At 36.0% G+C, this 17,358-nt stretch overlaps 1 protein-coding gene across 1 annotated transcript in view; it reads right to left on the bottom strand.

Moving 5' to 3' along the window:
* Positions 1-1,889: 1,889 nt before the first annotated feature.
* Positions 1,890-17,358, bottom strand: part of LOC105037619 (uncharacterized) — a 34,521-nt gene continuing 19,052 nt past the window's right edge. Inside the window, exons 3-6 of the mRNA XM_073251710.1 lie at positions 5,146-5,253; positions 4,965-5,063; positions 3,605-3,730; positions 1,890-2,261 (exon numbers count right to left, since the gene is read on the bottom strand). Coding sequence (XP_073107811.1) covers positions 2,098-2,261; positions 3,605-3,730; positions 4,965-5,063; positions 5,146-5,253 — 497 coding nt within the window. The 3' untranslated portion in view covers positions 1,890-2,097. The remainder of the gene's footprint in view (positions 2,262-3,604; positions 3,731-4,964; positions 5,064-5,145; positions 5,254-17,358) is intronic.

Genomic DNA, 17,358 nt, shown 5'->3' with positions numbered 1-17,358 from the left:
TATTTGAAAAAAAATAGATTTGCATTAAATTAGCATGAAATATATTTTGATGTTTATTTACAGCATTGTTCTTAAATATTATATAATATCTGAAATGTCTAGTTGAGATATTTATTATTTACTGGCTGTCTAGCTCATTACCTCTTTTTTTATTTTTTTTCATATTCAGATAATTAATTATGAGCATAGGTAATAATGTTAGGACAGAGCTTTTAGAGGCGAGATTTAGTATTGTCAACTTCATTGAACTTAGAGCTATTATTTTATTTTTAGTGAAACTTTATTGGATGTAAGATATTTGATTTAATTATTTGAATTAAAATTAAATAATAATTATTTAATTTTTATTCTTCTGTGATGCATTGATATCGTGATGAGATGCCTTGCATGCTTATGGAGAGGTTTTTCATAAGTATATGGCGGTTGCTATGATCTCTGACTCACAATCTCAAATCGAAGGCGTAATATATGTACTTGCCCAACATACTTAGGCTGAATCTAAAATGTCATGATTTCATACATATATGTTTCAATGGAATCAAATATGCCTTCTCTCTTTCAGGTATCCTTGTACATGGGTCTCAACTTGTTAAGCCACTATTTCCACTTTTTTTTTTGGTAAAAACACTATTTCCAGTTTATTAAGGGTTTGCTCACCATTGAAAGAGGACTACTGTTGTCCATCTAGCATGATTGTAGAAGTTGTTATTTTGATATAAAATAGAAGCAAGAAAAGATAATTTCTGGTGCTCTTTGAAGAAGCCTATTTTTTCCTTTTGATGGAATCTTTAGCGCAATTCAAAATCACCAATGTCACCACACTTCCTTCTACAAAACACAAATGCATTGGTCAAGAGGTTGAAGATTATGAAGTTCATCAGCCTACATAAAATTAAATATGATTACAAATAGAATCAAATATTCGGATACAAATTAGATGATTGTCTATCTATATCCATATCTTTTTTTTTTTATAAATATGGATAAAATATAAATATTATTAAATAGTCAAATTTCTATCCATATCTGGATAAATTCATATATAAAAATAAATTAAATAATAATATCCAATCTACTTTCAGCTCTAAATGAGAGCATTACGATGGTAGTCTTCAATCTCTACTTTTCACCTTTTTGAATGACTGCAAAAGCTCTCTAAACTAAATAGTTCATCCTCTAGTTAATGCCTTGACCAGGAGGAGCAAAGAGAGGTGGATTAGCAAGAGGAGAAAAGATATGAAGGAGATTTCACTTACGATAATTTTTATTCATTATCGCATGCTAGTAAACGATTTTTTTTTTCTTTTTGATCTACAAGAGTTCTAGGAAAAGATTTTTCCAATTCCACCATTTTCCAACTTTTTCAATGATACACTAGTTTTCCATTTGAAGTAGTTCATCCTCTCATTAATGCTTTGATAGAGACACAAGGAGAGGTGGTCTAGCAAGATATTTGAATATGTATAGAGATACCACATGAAATAATATTCATTTTTAATTACTATATGCTAGTAATGTTCTTTCTTTTATTTTTTTCATTCACAAGTTACTAGAAGGAAAGTTTTTAATTCTGTTTTCCACCTTTTCACATCATAACAGAAGCTTTCTATTCTGAATAATTCATCCTCTAATTAGTGCTTTGACAGGAGGTTTAGCAAGAAGTGGAAATATAGATATAATTCCCACGGGATGTTTGCCTCTCAAAATATTAATAGACTAAGACTTTGAGATCCAGTTTACAACAAGTTTGATGTATACATCTCCTAATGCTTTCATTTCTTTCAGTCACTTATATGACATGCTGTCCAAGATCATAGCTTAACCAGTTGCACACATAAGAATAAGAGAAAATGATAAGAACAAGAAAACTAGCAAGCAGACAACAAAAATCAATGTCAACAATGTACATTCTGATGAAGCCCTCATAATCCATGCAATGCACGGACGCAGCCTCTTAAAGTAACAATCATCTTCAGATACAATTTAGGGTTCTCAAAGACTCATGGTAACAAAAATGGCCAATGAGTTATTTCCATGCTGTGTAAATACAGTTATGCATCAGCACTAAAATGAGAGAACTTGAAACTGATGCATCAATCAATTGCTTTTTCCCTCTAATGCAACGATATCATGTTTTAGTTCTTGAAACCTCCCAAGTAGGTTGTTCTTGTACATTTCAACCTCAGCATACTCGGAGGAATTCGGTATAGAATTAACAATAGTGATTGCACCTGCTTGGTGCAGAGCCTCAGCAGCTTGATCTGCAGTTTTCCAGGGGGAAGAAGAAAAACAGAACTTCAGGGTTAAAACAAATTATTTTAAATTCCTTAAACAGATGCAATAAATTGTTATCGAACAAAATGCTTCATGGTTTGCTTTTCTCAGGATAAAATGGCAGATTAAGAGGATCAAGATTAACCTATCCAAAATCACATGACAATTCAGCACGTCTTCATTACATCAAACCAATGGTAAGAAAAAGCGAAACAATGTGGTAGCGATGAAGTCCTCTAGATTTACAAAACAAAGCAGATAATGGATATCAGCAAAACAGAAGCTTCATCTTTTGCTTCAGAAATTCAAAGGATCATAGGAGATTCAAGTTCGTCTACATCATGGTGAATGAGGTAATGGTAGGTCAAAATCATTCCCAAAATTAATTCTAAACATCTCCTCCATCATAGAGGTAGGCTATGCTCTTGTTGCAAATATGAAGCCATATCTGATCAGGTGATATCAGAAGATGGAAGTCTACAAACAGCAATCTGAGCCATTGAATGTGTTCTGCTACTTCTAAATTGTTTCAAAACCAAAAGTCAAGTACTTTAGAGATCCCTTGATGGTTACAATGAAATTATATCATGTCACTTAAATTGTCTGTATGTAACTACATGATGCATATGCACAGGGTACCAAATGAATAATATTTGGTTTGTCAATAATCTAGAGATAGTAAATGATATTCGATAGCTCAGATCTTCGTTTTTGGATCCCTATCTTCAATTTCACCTGACCAGGTTTGGCATCAAATCTTGTCCACCAAATCCTAGTATATACATGCCCGGAAGCACATGCACACAGCACACGTGCGCGTGCACACTCACAAAGAGCGACACACAGAGAGAGAGAGAGAGAGATCTACAGTATATAGATATACAGATGCATAGGTACATAGACACACACACATGCACCCCAGGTGAATCCAACCAGTCAGTAGCACCTAATATATTATCAACTAGAAACAACTCTTCCATAGAACACATCAGTTGCTTCCTTGTTGCATGCAGACCTCCACAAGTGTTTTCAGTTTAAAGCAGAATAACCAAATATGCTAACACGTCTTCTGGAAGGACAAGTATTGATTGTAGCAATGAGCAAACTAAATATGGATCATTAACTTCGATTACTTGATCTGGTAAAGGGAGGTCACCCATTGATGCAAATTACACAACAGAAAACTTTGTTTAAGAGAATATCTCTATACAACACCGTGCAATGATGTTGGCACACATGCTAGGCAATAAGTAAATTCTAATTTTCAATTTATGTTGGCATCATAGACTAAATTGGGCAAAATCTGCATGACAGTTTTTGAAAGACTCACCAGAGTGCGAAAGAGCAACAAGAGCTTTCAGGGCTTGTTTGCGTGTTTTGTCATCTTGTGCAGCCTCAAGCATATTCAGAAGTTCTTGAGCTCCACCCATTTCTACCACTTTCATCCTCCTTTCATCTACATACAGTATAGAAGAATATGAGAATTTCAGACCAGAAATCCTAAGATTAAAAGTTCAAACTGCGATCAAAATCTATATTTCATCATGTTACTTCAAGCGAATAGATACAATGAACTCTTCAAAAGGAAACAACTGAAAAGAGGTAAAAATAAAAAAGAAACTGGATACTCTCATTGGGAGACATAGATCGTCCAGCAAGATATGTTCCTGGTATTTCCTTACAATAGTTACAAGCCAATATGTAAGGTCCACTTAGAGGGCAAGTGGAATCTTCCTTCCAATTACAATTCACATGCAAATAGCAAGAATCATGCATGACAGAAAGGTATATGTGCTTTATGCAGTAATTTTCTTTTTCCAACCTAGATAAAACAAGCGGTGCAATCAGATTAGTTTGCCCTGAATCTTTGTTAGAGCATTTTCTAATTTTTTGTCCCCTGCACAATCTCTCATCAATGAACAGACATAATGCTGAATTTGTTTTCTTTAAAGCATTAGTTAGAAAATAGAAAAACAAAAATGAGGAAACCAAACTCACAACAATGGGTGAAAGCAAGAAGAATCTTTTGAAAGATTAATGGCAGGAAAGCAAATGAGAAAGAATGAGTTGCTGTTCTCAAACACCCTTAACAATAATCTTTGTTTTAGTTAAAAAAAAATATCAGTACCTCAAGGGCGTAATATAATCTAAAGGTTGCTCATAAGACTTTGATCAAAAACATTGAAACAGCCGATTCAGAAGTGTAATTGCATGTTGTATTCCGTATGCATAGAATTTAAACTGTACCATCCTACCAATAGTAAAGTGCATCATGAGAAACAAACCTCATGGGAATGAAAATAATTATAGCAGAAATTAGAAACTATTACACAAGGTTCGCGTCTTGGCAGGCACTATGGTATGGTAAGGTTCAGTTTGCTGAGTATCGGTATGGTACCACATACTGGTTCAGTACTGGTACATGATGGTACACCCAGTATGGAAAACCTGGCTATTGCACAATCTGTGTTAGGTAATTAATTCAATTTTCATGATAAAGCAAAGCTACTTCACCTCCAATAGCTCAAAAATTCATTATAAGATAATTTTTTAAGACTACATGAGCTCTGGGATATGAATAAAACCAAAACACTAATACATGTACATGAAAGCCAATCACCATAAATATCTGCAAGAGATGTGCAAACACATTCAATTAATCTAAAGGTCACAGGAGTTTGACAAAATACCGTCAACTGCAAAACGAGCCAATCTGGATGCTCCCATTCTTTTAAACAAGGGATCCTTGACAAGCAAAAGTGAGATGGACTGTTGCAGCAGATTATCGCCTGTCATTTTATCAGTTTAGGTGGTAAAAATTCAGGTTTAAGAAAAATGAGATTAATATGTCAGTAATGATGCATCCCTTACCCATGTAAGGAAAGAACTGGTAAGCAACAACTGATGCAGTTCCTATGAAGATGAGTTTCAACAACCAACCCACTTTCCTCTCAGCATCTTCCTCAAGCGAGATATCATCTATAAAGTAGATCAATGCAGTCAGTTATGCACCAGGGCCACCTCATTATCTTCAAGTAATTAGCAATTTAAAGAACATACATGTGTCAATAATCCAATTTTTTCTTAAAAAAAAAAAACGAAGTAGCTGACAAGATTACCCAACAGAAATATACTAGAAATGACTCAGCTTTCATGTTCACAAATTTTAATGAACTTCCTGATAATATGATCAACTTTAGTGCTCAAAAAAAATTGTCAATGAAAAAAGAAACGACGCCATGGCATGAAAGGAATATGCCTTACAACCAATCGAAATTTATATTTTGATGGATTTTCTTGTAATCTTCCAGACTCATGTATTGACTCTTTAAATAATAAAAGGTATTTTTCATCATATGCTGCATCTTACTTTTGTAACGATTATGATGAACTCCATAAATCAGGATAATGGGTTTAGGGTTATGATGAGATCATATCTATGAGATCTAAAATCCTAAAAACCCTGATTTAAAATATTCCTAATCATAGGAGCATTGAGAAGAGAATCAATGTTCCGGATAGACTAGCACTTCCTATGTATGCTCGATGGAGAGGGTAGCTGATCTCATATGCCACTTGTGTGAGACACTAATACAAGAAAGTAGGTGCTTATTAGAGAATGAGTTTACTGAATTGATCCGACTTAAGAAACATCTTATGGAATTTACTTACCCGTCAAAAGATATTTTCTTATTGTGGGAGTTGTGCATATAATCCTTTGATCTGAGACTACCATAGAACCTTACATACATGAATCCATATTTTTTTGTTCATACTAATTCATGACTTAGTCATGTACGGGGTGTTCTGGATATGGTAAAATATGTATGGAGGTTGTGAGTAGGTCAACATGGAATCGATCACTTCTGGTAAGAGGAGATCGCATCCTACTTGCTCTGATCGATTGATGATTCAGAAAGCCTTTGATCAAAGCAGAATGAAAATTAGAAAGAGTTTCTAATATTTCATTAATTGAATCATCATATAAGATTGAGAGAAATATGAGTATGATATTGGATTGGACATCATTCCATATCCGGAGTCATATTCGGAGTGCAGGGAGATCGCAGGATCAAATTGCACGATAACTTTCTACTGAAGGGTATTTTTGGTATTTTTACTAAAATTTCATATTTTTCAAGTAGACATGATACATTGCTAGATGTCAATCTTATCTTGTAGTTTGATCGAATTAAAGAGTTTAATTCAATCGCCAATTAGAAAGTATTCTAATTGTTGAAATCGGATTAGTTCGATTGGATCTAGATCGATTAGATTAAATTCTAATCAAATCAAATCGACTTGCACTCAGACCCATTGCTGGCTAGATGTGGAACCCAATGGTCACACATAAAAAAATTGATCAGGGGTCTAATTGGTTTAGATCATATTTGCAAATTGACATGCTAGCACATGTTGCAAAAACTAGCTCCCTGTTTCAAATCGGGCTCGAAATTGATTCCAGATTGGGCTAATTAAGGCCAAATTAATTCAAACAATTTTGGGTTTGAGTTGGGTCGGCCCTTAGCTATATGTACCAAAAATTTGGAGCCAGAAAATCAAATCTCCATAAGTCAAGAATTTTTCTTGTGCGTGGGTGCAGTTTTTGTGGCAGAAACAGCTTTCACGTCCCATGAGATGGGACACCTCATCCTCGAGCTTATTCAATGTTCCACGATAAATAAATTTTTGGGTGATTCCTAATTAATTTTGAGCATAAAGAATTTTTTTGAAGTTAAAATTCCTTCAGGTTTAAACGTGAAAATTCGTCGAAGTTGGAAATCCTGTCAGTCTGATCCATGCGCCTGACCAAGAGTCCAACTTGTGAAGGACTCTAACCCATTTGTCATGCCACTTCTTAATCTGAGATTTTTTCCACACCATTCTGATGTTAGCACCTTCATTTTTGGCCATTGGATGGATAAAATTGCGCTGATGGGTGGTGGAGAAAAATTATGCCATAGGAAGCTGCGCAACGCATCGAAGAATCATCGAGAAAAATGTTCCAAAGAGTCCCGCGCAAAGCGTCTCTTGAATTTTTTTCCGATTATTACATGTGTCAAAATCTTCAGATGGGCATGAAAATTCATCAGAAGTGTGAGATTTTCTGATGGATGTGAGATGGCACGTGGAAGGGGCGCGAATAATTCTCGAAGACAACCCGTCGCTAAGTATTTAAGGGGGGTGCGCCGGGGGATTGGATTAATTCAGATTTTCAATTTCTCCTTTCTTTCTAACATCCTCTCCTATTGTCCAATTAGTCCCTTCTCTTGTTAGGACAAGTTCAAAATAGTAAGGACAAGTCCGATTTGAGGACAAGAGTCTAAGAAGAGAATTAAGGAAGACAAGGAGAGAAGAAAGGTAAGAATAGGAAGGCTAGAAGAAGAGGAAGAGGATCTTGAGGTCCTGATGTCCAAGAAAATTCTCAGAATGAGAATTTTGGAGAAATCATCTCAAAGAGTTGGTGTCCTGATCATAGCCCTGTGTGGATCACCGTTGGAGGGCGAACAATTGGACGCCTAGTGGAGGTTCTGTCGGAATTTAGATTAAGCGCCGCAGGTATTCTTCTATAGCTTAAATTTAATTTTGAATTTATGTTATATATAATTGTTAATAATCAAGGAGATGTTGGTTTAAAGATTTTATATTTAGAATTTCTTAATTTAAATTTTGAAATCTATTATGCTTTCGCTGTGCATGCCCACCCTAAAACCCTACAGTGGTATCAGAGCCGGCCTTGTTTGGTTCAATCATATATACATAATGTTTATGTGATGCATAGTATGATTTATACTATAAAATGATTTATGTCTTCTATTATGCTTTCATATGATAATATGAAATGATGCATATATGATTCACCACTTCATCATCCTGACATAAGGTTGTCCTAGCATAACGGGATTATGCTGCAAGGTTGTCCTAAGATGATGAATGTTCATATGTTACACTTGTACATATAGAATGTTTTAATGCTGATACATAAATTGGCATTATATAGTTAGAATGTGTATGAGACCAAATAAAAGCTCTCATTAAAAATTATATTAAGTGGTAGTAATATGCAACTATGGGTTTACCAATTCTTGATCAATTGATCAATTGGTGTCTAGGAAAGTGCTATAGATGGTTCTTTAATTGGTTTCGTCGTCAAACCTGGTCAATTTATTGGTGTCTAAGGAAAGCAATGGAGGGACCCCCACCTTACTTGGCCAATTTGATTAAGCGGTCTTGATATTGAAAAACTCTAATATTGAAAACACTACTAAGGGCCTTCCTTCATGCTAGATTAATGTTACATCATGAACTATGACTAGTTTGTTGTGTTAACATAAGGCTTGTCATAAGGATTGATATAACATAATCCTGGTGCATAGAAGATGCTTACGGCAATTTTGAATGTACTGCTTTGTTGTATTAACACAAGGACAGTTATATTAGAATTTGATTGTATTGAAATGAAGGGTCTAACTTAACTAAAACATTATAGCTTGTTATGTTAACACAAGGCTAATAATGTCTTAAAGGCTAAGATATGATATTGGGAATTGCATGAGATGCAATTGGAAAGAATTTTCTACCTATGAACTCATAAGGATTTGTTGTGTTAACACAAGATCATTATGAGGAATTAGGGTCTCAATCCCACTAAGATAAATATGAAATATGTCTCGTTCATCATAGTTGAGGGTTATGATAAAATAGTGGGAGGCACAATTAAATCTAAAGACCTTATTTAATTGTATGAGTCAACATGAGTTGTTTGCTTATATAATGTTCTTTAATTATTGTAGATTAAATTCTACAAATGGCATCTTCACTATCATTGCGAGGAATTTAGATTTCAACAAATTGACCGGTCTCAATTATGTGGACTGGTTGAGGAATTTAAAGATTGTACTCACTCAGGAGAAGCTCTCCTATATTCTTGACATCCTCGAACCATAAGAGGCTGGGGATGATGTCACAGAGGAGGAGGTATCCACATACAGGATGTGGAAGAATGACAGTTTGACTGTCAAGTGTATCATACTGGCCTTCATAAGCAATGAGTTGCAGAGCAGCATGAGAGCATGGATACTCAATCCATACTTCTCAATCTTAAAGAGTTGTATGAAAAACAGAGTAGGACTGCTAGATATGAGATATCTAAGCAGTTATTCCGTGCTAAAATAACTGAGGGATTATCCGTACAAGACATATCCTAAAGGTCATTGATCTGATTACTAAATTGGATCAACTAGATTTTATGATGGATGGAGAATTAAGTCAGGATTTGATCCTGCAATCTCTCTCCGAGTCATTCACTCAGTTTGTCGTGAATTATTACATGAACAAACTGAATACCTCTTGCCTAAGCTGTTGAATATGCTTAAGACAGCTGAAAGCCATATTAAAAAAGAAAAAGCTCCACTTCTTGTGGGTAAAACCTCTAAGAAAAATCAGGTTTTAAGGATTTAAAGAAAGCACTGAATCCTAAGGGTGGCAAGATGAAGAAGAAGGAAAAAAAATCTCAAAACAGGGTACCTACTTTCACTGCGACAAGGCAGGACACTGGAAAAAGAATTACAAGTTATATCTTGCAACTGTAAAGGCTGGTGCAAGCGACGGACCAAAAGGTATATACGAGATACATACAATTTTGTCATTAAGTTCTTCCAATTCAGACTCTTGGGTATTGGATATCGCCTGCGGTTCTCATATCTGCAAATCGTTGCAGGGGCTGCAGAACATTAGAGTGCTGAAGAAGGATGATTTCGAGCTCTACGACACTGGAAGAGAGTCCATCCAAGCAGAGGTTGTGGGGACATATATATTAAAGTTACCTTCTGGAAAGATCTTAAAGCTAGAAAACTGTTATTATATGCCTAAGATCATTAAAAATATTATTTCTGTATCATTGCTTTTGCAACAAGATTATAAAATAAATGGAAAGAGCAATAGTTGCTCAATTTCTTTTTCTAATAAAATTTTTTGCCATGGATTATTAATAATGATCTTCTGATTCTATCTAATAACAATGTTTTTCATATTGATGAAAGTAAAAAGCGAAAGAGAGAAGAGTTGAATAATACTTTACTTTGGCATTGTCGACTTGGTCATATAAGTGAGACAAAGATTAACAAGTTATACAAAGAAGAGTTCTTTGATCCTTATGATTATGAATTATTAGGTACTTGTGAATCTTGTCTTATGGAAAAAATGATTAAGACTCCATTTAGTGGACATGGAGAAAGGATGAGTTATTTGGACTTATACAGACCGATGTATGTGGTCCTACGACAACAGAAGCTAGAGGAGGATACTCTTATTTTATAACGTTCATTGATGATTTATCTAGGTTTGGATATGTATATCTTATGAAACACAAATCCGAAGCCTTTAATAAATTTAAAGAGTATCAAAGTATGGTCGAGAAACAAACTGGAAAAAATATTAAAATCTTTCAATCTGATCGAGGAGGAGAATACTTATCAAATGAGTTTATAGATCATCTTAAAGAAAATAAAATTCTCTCAGAATGGATCCCTCCCTATACACTACGGCTAAATGGTGTAGCAGAAAGGAGGATCGCACTTTATCAGTTATGATGCGGTCCATGATGTGTCTTATAGATTTGCCTAATTCCTTCTGAGAACATGTCCTAAAACTACTGTCTATATTCTGAACAGAGTACCTTCAAAATCTATGCCAAGCACTCCATATGAGATATGGAGAGGAAAGAAGCCTAATCTTAAGTATCTTAAGATATGGGACTGTCCAGCTTATATTAAAAAAAATTTTGGACATAAGCTGAGTGCTAAGACAGATAAATGCTTGCTTGTAGACTATCCTAAAAAGAGTATAGGATATCTCTTTTACCATCCTACTGAACATAAGGTGTTTGTCAGTAAATATGCCACTTTTATGAAAAAAATTTATCCTAAAAAAAGACAGTAGAAAAAAACTTAAACTTGGAGAAGTTCAAGATCTACATATGCAAGCACAAGATGATCCTCAATCAAAAATATCTATTAATGAAGTACAATCATAAAATATACCTCCTCTCCGAAAGTCGGATAGAGTGCGGAATGTACCAATAAGGTATGAGTTCATTATTGAGAATAATGAAGCCCACATCATTGAGAATGATGAACCTTTGACCTATACGGAAGTCATCATGAGTAGGGACTCATATAAATGGCTAGAGGCTATGAAATCCGAAATGGACTCCATGTACTCCAACCAAGTATGGACTTTGGTTGATGCACCAGAGGGTGTGACCCCTATTGGATGCAAATGGCTCTATAAAAAAAAGATTAGAGCAGATGGCCAAGTTGAAACTTATAAAGCTAGATTGGTAGCTAAAGATTTCAGGCAAAAATAGAATATTGATTATGATGAAATATTTTCACCTGTTGCCATGCTCAAATCTATACGGATTATGCTTGCAATAGCAGCATACCATGATTATGAGATTTGGCAAATGGATGTGAAGACCGTCTTCCTTAATGGTTATCTTGAGGAAGAGGTTTACATGTCTCAGCCAGAAAGATTTGTCTCAAAAGGAAAGTAAATCAGGTATGCAAGCTTAAGAAATCTATTTATAGATTAAAGCAGGCCTCGAGGAGTTGGAACATCCGATTTGATGTTACAGTCAAAGAATTTGACTTTATCAAAAATGTGGATGAACCTTGTGTATACAAGAAGACTATGGGAGTGCCATTGTCTTCTTATTTTTATGTGTGGATGACATACTTCTTATTGAGAATGATATCCCAATGTTACAATCGGTCAAGACATGGCTATCAAGTAAGTTTTTCATGAAGGATTTGGGTGAAGCATCCTATATACTAGGTATAAAGATCTATAGGGATAAATCTAAAAGATGTTAGGCTTGTCCCAATCCAGGTACATAAACTTAGTGCTAAAGAGTTTACCATGGATGGAAGTAAAAGAGGTTACTTACCCATGAGTCAAGGCATACATCTCTCTAAAAAGATGTCTCCTAAAACACGGAAGAGAGAAATAGAATGAGTTCTATTCTTATGCTTCGACAGTAGAGTTGATCATGTATGCTATACTATATACTAGGCCTGATGTTGCCTATGCCTTAGGCATAGTTAGTAGATTTCAGGCTGATCTAGGAGAGGATCATTGAAAAAAGTGAAAATATTCTTAAGTATCTGAGAAGGACTAAAGATATTTTTCTGGTATATGGAGGATCTGATCTAAAACTAGAAGTTATTCTGACTCTAGTTTTCAATCAGATCCTGATGATAACAAATCCACTTCAGGGTATGTCTTTACTCTTAATGGTGGAGTTGTTAGTTGAAAAAGTTTCAAGCAGCAGACTGTAGCTGACTCACCACTGAGGCAGAATATATAGCTGCAAGTGAAGCCGCCAAGGAACTTCTAAAGAAGTTCATCACTGAATTGGGTGTCGTTCCTGAGATTAAGAATCCATACCATTTACTGTGATAATACTGAGCAGTTGCTCAAGCAAAGGAACCAAGGTCTCATCATAAATTCAAGCACATTCTAAGATGCTTCCATCTCATTCGTGAAATATCGAAAGACAAGATATTATCATTGAACGAGTAGAAACAAAGAATAACATAGCAGACCCATTCACTAAGGCTCTACCACAGCAGCAGTTCGATCGCCATCTCATTGTATGGGGATAAAATATAAGGACGATTGGCTTTAGTGCAAGTGGGAGATTGAAAGGAATATACCCTACAAGCCAATCGAAATTTATATTTGATGGATTTTTCTTATAATCTTCCAGACTCATGTATTGACTCTTTAAATAATAAAAGATATTTTTCATCATATATGGCATCTTACTTTTGTAATGATTATGATGAACTCCATAAATAGGATAATGATTTAGGGTTATGATGAGATCATACCTATGAGATCTAAAATCCTAAAAATCCTGATTTAGAATATTCCTATCATAGAAACATGAGAAGGGGATTAATGTTCGGATAGACTAGCACTTCCTATGTATGCTCGATGGAGAGGGTGGCTGATCTCATATGCCACTTGTGTGAGACACTAATACAAGGAAGTGGGTGCTCATTAGAGAATGAGTTCACTGAATTAATCAACTTAAGAAACATCTTATGAAATTTACTTACCTGTCAAAAGATGTTTTCTTATAGTGGGAGTTGTGCATATAATCTTTGACCTGAGACTACCATAGAACCTTGTATATATGAATCCATATTTTTTGGTTCATACTCATTCATAACTTAGTCATGTTACGGGGTGTTCTGGATATGGTAAAATATGTATGGAGGTTGTGAGTAGGTCAACATGGAATCGATCACTCCTGGTAAGAGGAGATCGCATCCTACTTGCTCTGATCGATTGATGATTCAGGAAGCCTTTGATCAAAGCAGAATAAAATTAGAAAGAGTTTCTAATATTTTATTAATTGAATCATCATATAAGATTGAGAGAAATATGAGTATGATGTTGGATTTGACATCATTCCATATCTGGAGTCATATTCGGGGTGCAGGGAGATCGCAGGATCAAATTACACGGTAACTTTTCACTGAAGGATATTTTTGATATTTTATTAAAATTTTATATCTTTGATAGATATGATACATTGCTAGATATCAATCTTGTCTTGTGGGTTTAATCGAATTAAAAAGTTTAATTCAATCGTCAATTAGAAAGAGTTCTAATTGTTGAAATTGGGTTAGTTCGATTGGATCTAGATCAGTTAGATTAAATTCTAATCAAATCAAATTAACTTGCACTCAGACCCATTGCTAGTTAGATGTGGAACCAATGGGTCACACATAAAAAAATTGATCAGGGGTCTAATTGGATTAGATCATATTTGCAAAATTGACATGCTAGCATATGTTGCAAAAACTAGCTCCCTGTTTCGAATCGGGTTCGAAGTTGATTCCAGATTGGGCTAATTAAGGTCAAATTAATTCAAACCAATTTTAGGTTTGAGTTGGGTCAGCCCTTAGCTAGATATATCAAAAATTTGGAGCTAGAAAACCAAGTCTCCATGAGTCAAGAATTTTTCTTGTGCGTGGGTGCAGTTTTTGTGTGCAGAAACAGCTTTCACATCCCATGAGATGGGATGCCTCATCCTCGAGCTTATCCAATGTTCCATGATGAAATAAATTTTTGGATGATTTCTAACTTAATTTTATGCACAAAGAATTTTTTTAAAGTTAAAATTCCTTCTGATTTAAAAGTAAAAATTCATCAAATTTGGAAATTCTATCAGTCAGATCCATGCGCCTGACCAAGAGTCCAACTTGTGAAAGACTCTAACCCATTTGTCACGCCACTTCTTAATCTGAGATTTTTTCATGCCATTTTGATGTTAGCGCCTTCATTTTTGGCCATTGGATAGACAAAATTGCACTGATGGGTGGAGGAGAAAAATTATGCCATAGGAAGCTGCACGATGCATCGAAGAATCATCGAGAAAGATGTTCCGAAGAGTCCTTCTGTGTGAAGCGTCTCTTAGATTTTTTTCGATAATTGCCATGTGTCAAAATCTTCAGATGGATATGAGAATTCATCAGGAGGCATGAGATTTTCTGATGGATGCGAGATGGTACGTGGAAGGGGAGCGAATAATTTCGAAGGCAACCCATCGCTAAGTATTTAAAGGGGGTGCGTCGGGGGATTGGATTCATTCAGATTTTCAATTCCTCCTTTCTTTCTAACATCCTCTCCCTATTTTCAATTAGTCCTTTCCTTCTCTTGTTAGGACAAGTCTAAAATAGTAAGGACAAGTCCGATTTTAGGACAAGAGTCTAGGAAGAGAATTAAGGAAGACGAAAGAAGAAAGGTAGGGATAGGAAAGCTAGAGAAGAGGAAGAAGGTCTTGAGGTCCTGGTGTCCAAGAAAATTCTCAGAGTGAGAATTTTGAAGGAGGAATCATCTCAAAGAGTTGGTGTCCTGATTATAGCCCTGTGTGGATCACCGTTGGAGAGCGAATATTTGGATGCCTGATGGAGGTTATGCCAGAATTTGGATTAAGCGCTGCAGGTATTCTTCTATAGCTTGAATTTAATTTTGAATTTATGTTATATATGATTGTTAATCATCAAGGAGATACTGGTTTAAGAATTTTGTATTTAAAATTTTTTAATTTAAATTTTGAAATCCATTATGCTTCGTTGTGCATGTCCACCCTAAAACCCTACAGTATGAATGGTTAAAAGCCGATAGATATTCGATGTTGATATCGTTAAGCAATTGGTGTGTTGAGTCACTGACTTCTTTGACCATTCGGTCGGACATCGATCGGCGATATGTAGTCAGATGCCGCTGTCGAGTTGGAGATATCGTGCCGAGTGTGAGTCGGGGTAGCAGAATCGGTTGCCCCAAGAACTATACGCTAGGATTACAAACCCTCTGCAACACTTGTTGTAGAAAATTCCTATAATCAAGGTAAACATCAAATTTTTATTACCTGTACAACTATAAAAGATGTCCAATATATTGCAATGTTTCACTACAAATAGAAAAAGAATTGCAAGCGGTTTTCTTTTACCTATTGAATTCCAAAATGCTTTGGACCACACTCTGATAACAAAAAATAAGAATCAAAGGAACTATTTATTGCAAGTGGATTGCCCTTTTAAAATTGAGCCCTGTCATGAATTATGATGATCTCATGAATTGGACCAATCACCTTCCTTCACATGGCATGATGGTTGTGAAGGGTTTTTTCTTGATACTGGGGTTGGGTCAGCGGCATTATTGTATCTAATTTTAAATTTTTCCATGAATCCAATTGTTGAAATTTCTACAATTTGATGTCTTTGGCAGTAATATTTCCCAAGTCACCTAAGTACTATCAAATGGATTGTCTCAAATATAAAAGAAAAGATAAATGGACCTCTGCCCTATTTTTCCATGTTGGAGTTTCGGAGCACCGTCCCACTGCCATGAATGGAGCCCATTCGTTCCCTTGCCTCAGGTCAGGGAAGACCAGTGAACTCTACTTGATGATTCTATTTCTACCCTGTCAAAAAGCGGGTAAAGCAAGGTGTTTGACACGTTACTTAATCAATGGACCAACCTTTTACCCCCATAACTTAAGCATGTGGTCATAATTAGGATCCAGAATGGCCCACACGGTTAAACTCATGATGACTCCTTCCACAATGTAGAAAGGCCAGCTAACATTTCAAACTTTCTCCAGTCCGCACAGCATAGCTATTACAAACTTTAGGTGATGCACATGAATGCGAGATATATCAATTTTAAATACATCAATCGCACGATTATTGAAGCAGGACCATCTGCTTGTTTGGGATTCATGCTGGTTGTCCACGCAACCGAGAAATCCATCCTCTTTTAGCACTTGGTTTCATGGAAGGTCACCATGAAGCATGACTTCCAAGATCAAAACTGTGGAAGTAGCCGTCGTCTACTGGTCCTGGATCATAACGGTCAGGAACAGTATGTCGGCGGTCTATGTGCCGTGATCTCGTCCTACGACTGGGCCCAAGAAGATTTCGTGAGTTACGGCTTCCGACACGGCAATGACGTGCCAAGCGGCGTGAAGACGACGTCGTCTCCGGCATGTGTACGATTCGTTCTCTCCTTCTCGATACTCGAACCGAGTCCCGGGGAGTACAAAATAATGAAAAAAAATTTTGCCTACGGTGGGCGCCCCGGGAACGTACTCCCTGACTGAAAAGCAGGCCCACACCGGTGATCCCTATCCGTCTTGGGTGCTTTTTAGGGTGGATAAACCGGATGTTGCTATATGAAAAAAATAAAAGAAAAGAAAATGGTAAATAAATCGTGGACGTGGATGAACACCCGATAAACCACAAATTGGTGCCATTGATGTAATCCCGTTGTTCAGTTGTGATATAAACTTGGTGTACCAATTCAAAGCCATCATCTTGCGTCACATAAATTCTTGATTAATTTGGTCCGTGATTAACGCGAAAAATTAAATCAAACCTCCGTCCATCCACAAGCGACGACTTCCACGTGGCATCTTCTTAATCGACAACAGCGCCCCTTGTGAGCTCCGTTGAAGTCGAACCGAACGCACCAAAGTCGGCAATCGCCTAACCTTAGGTCATTTCC

Source organism: Elaeis guineensis, chromosome 2 (assembly GCF_000442705.2).
Source record: "Elaeis guineensis isolate ETL-2024a chromosome 2, EG11, whole genome shotgun sequence".
Lineage (NCBI taxonomy): Eukaryota > Viridiplantae > Streptophyta > Magnoliopsida > Arecales > Arecaceae > Elaeis > Elaeis guineensis.
This window is presented reverse-complemented; position numbering and strand designations above follow the sequence as displayed.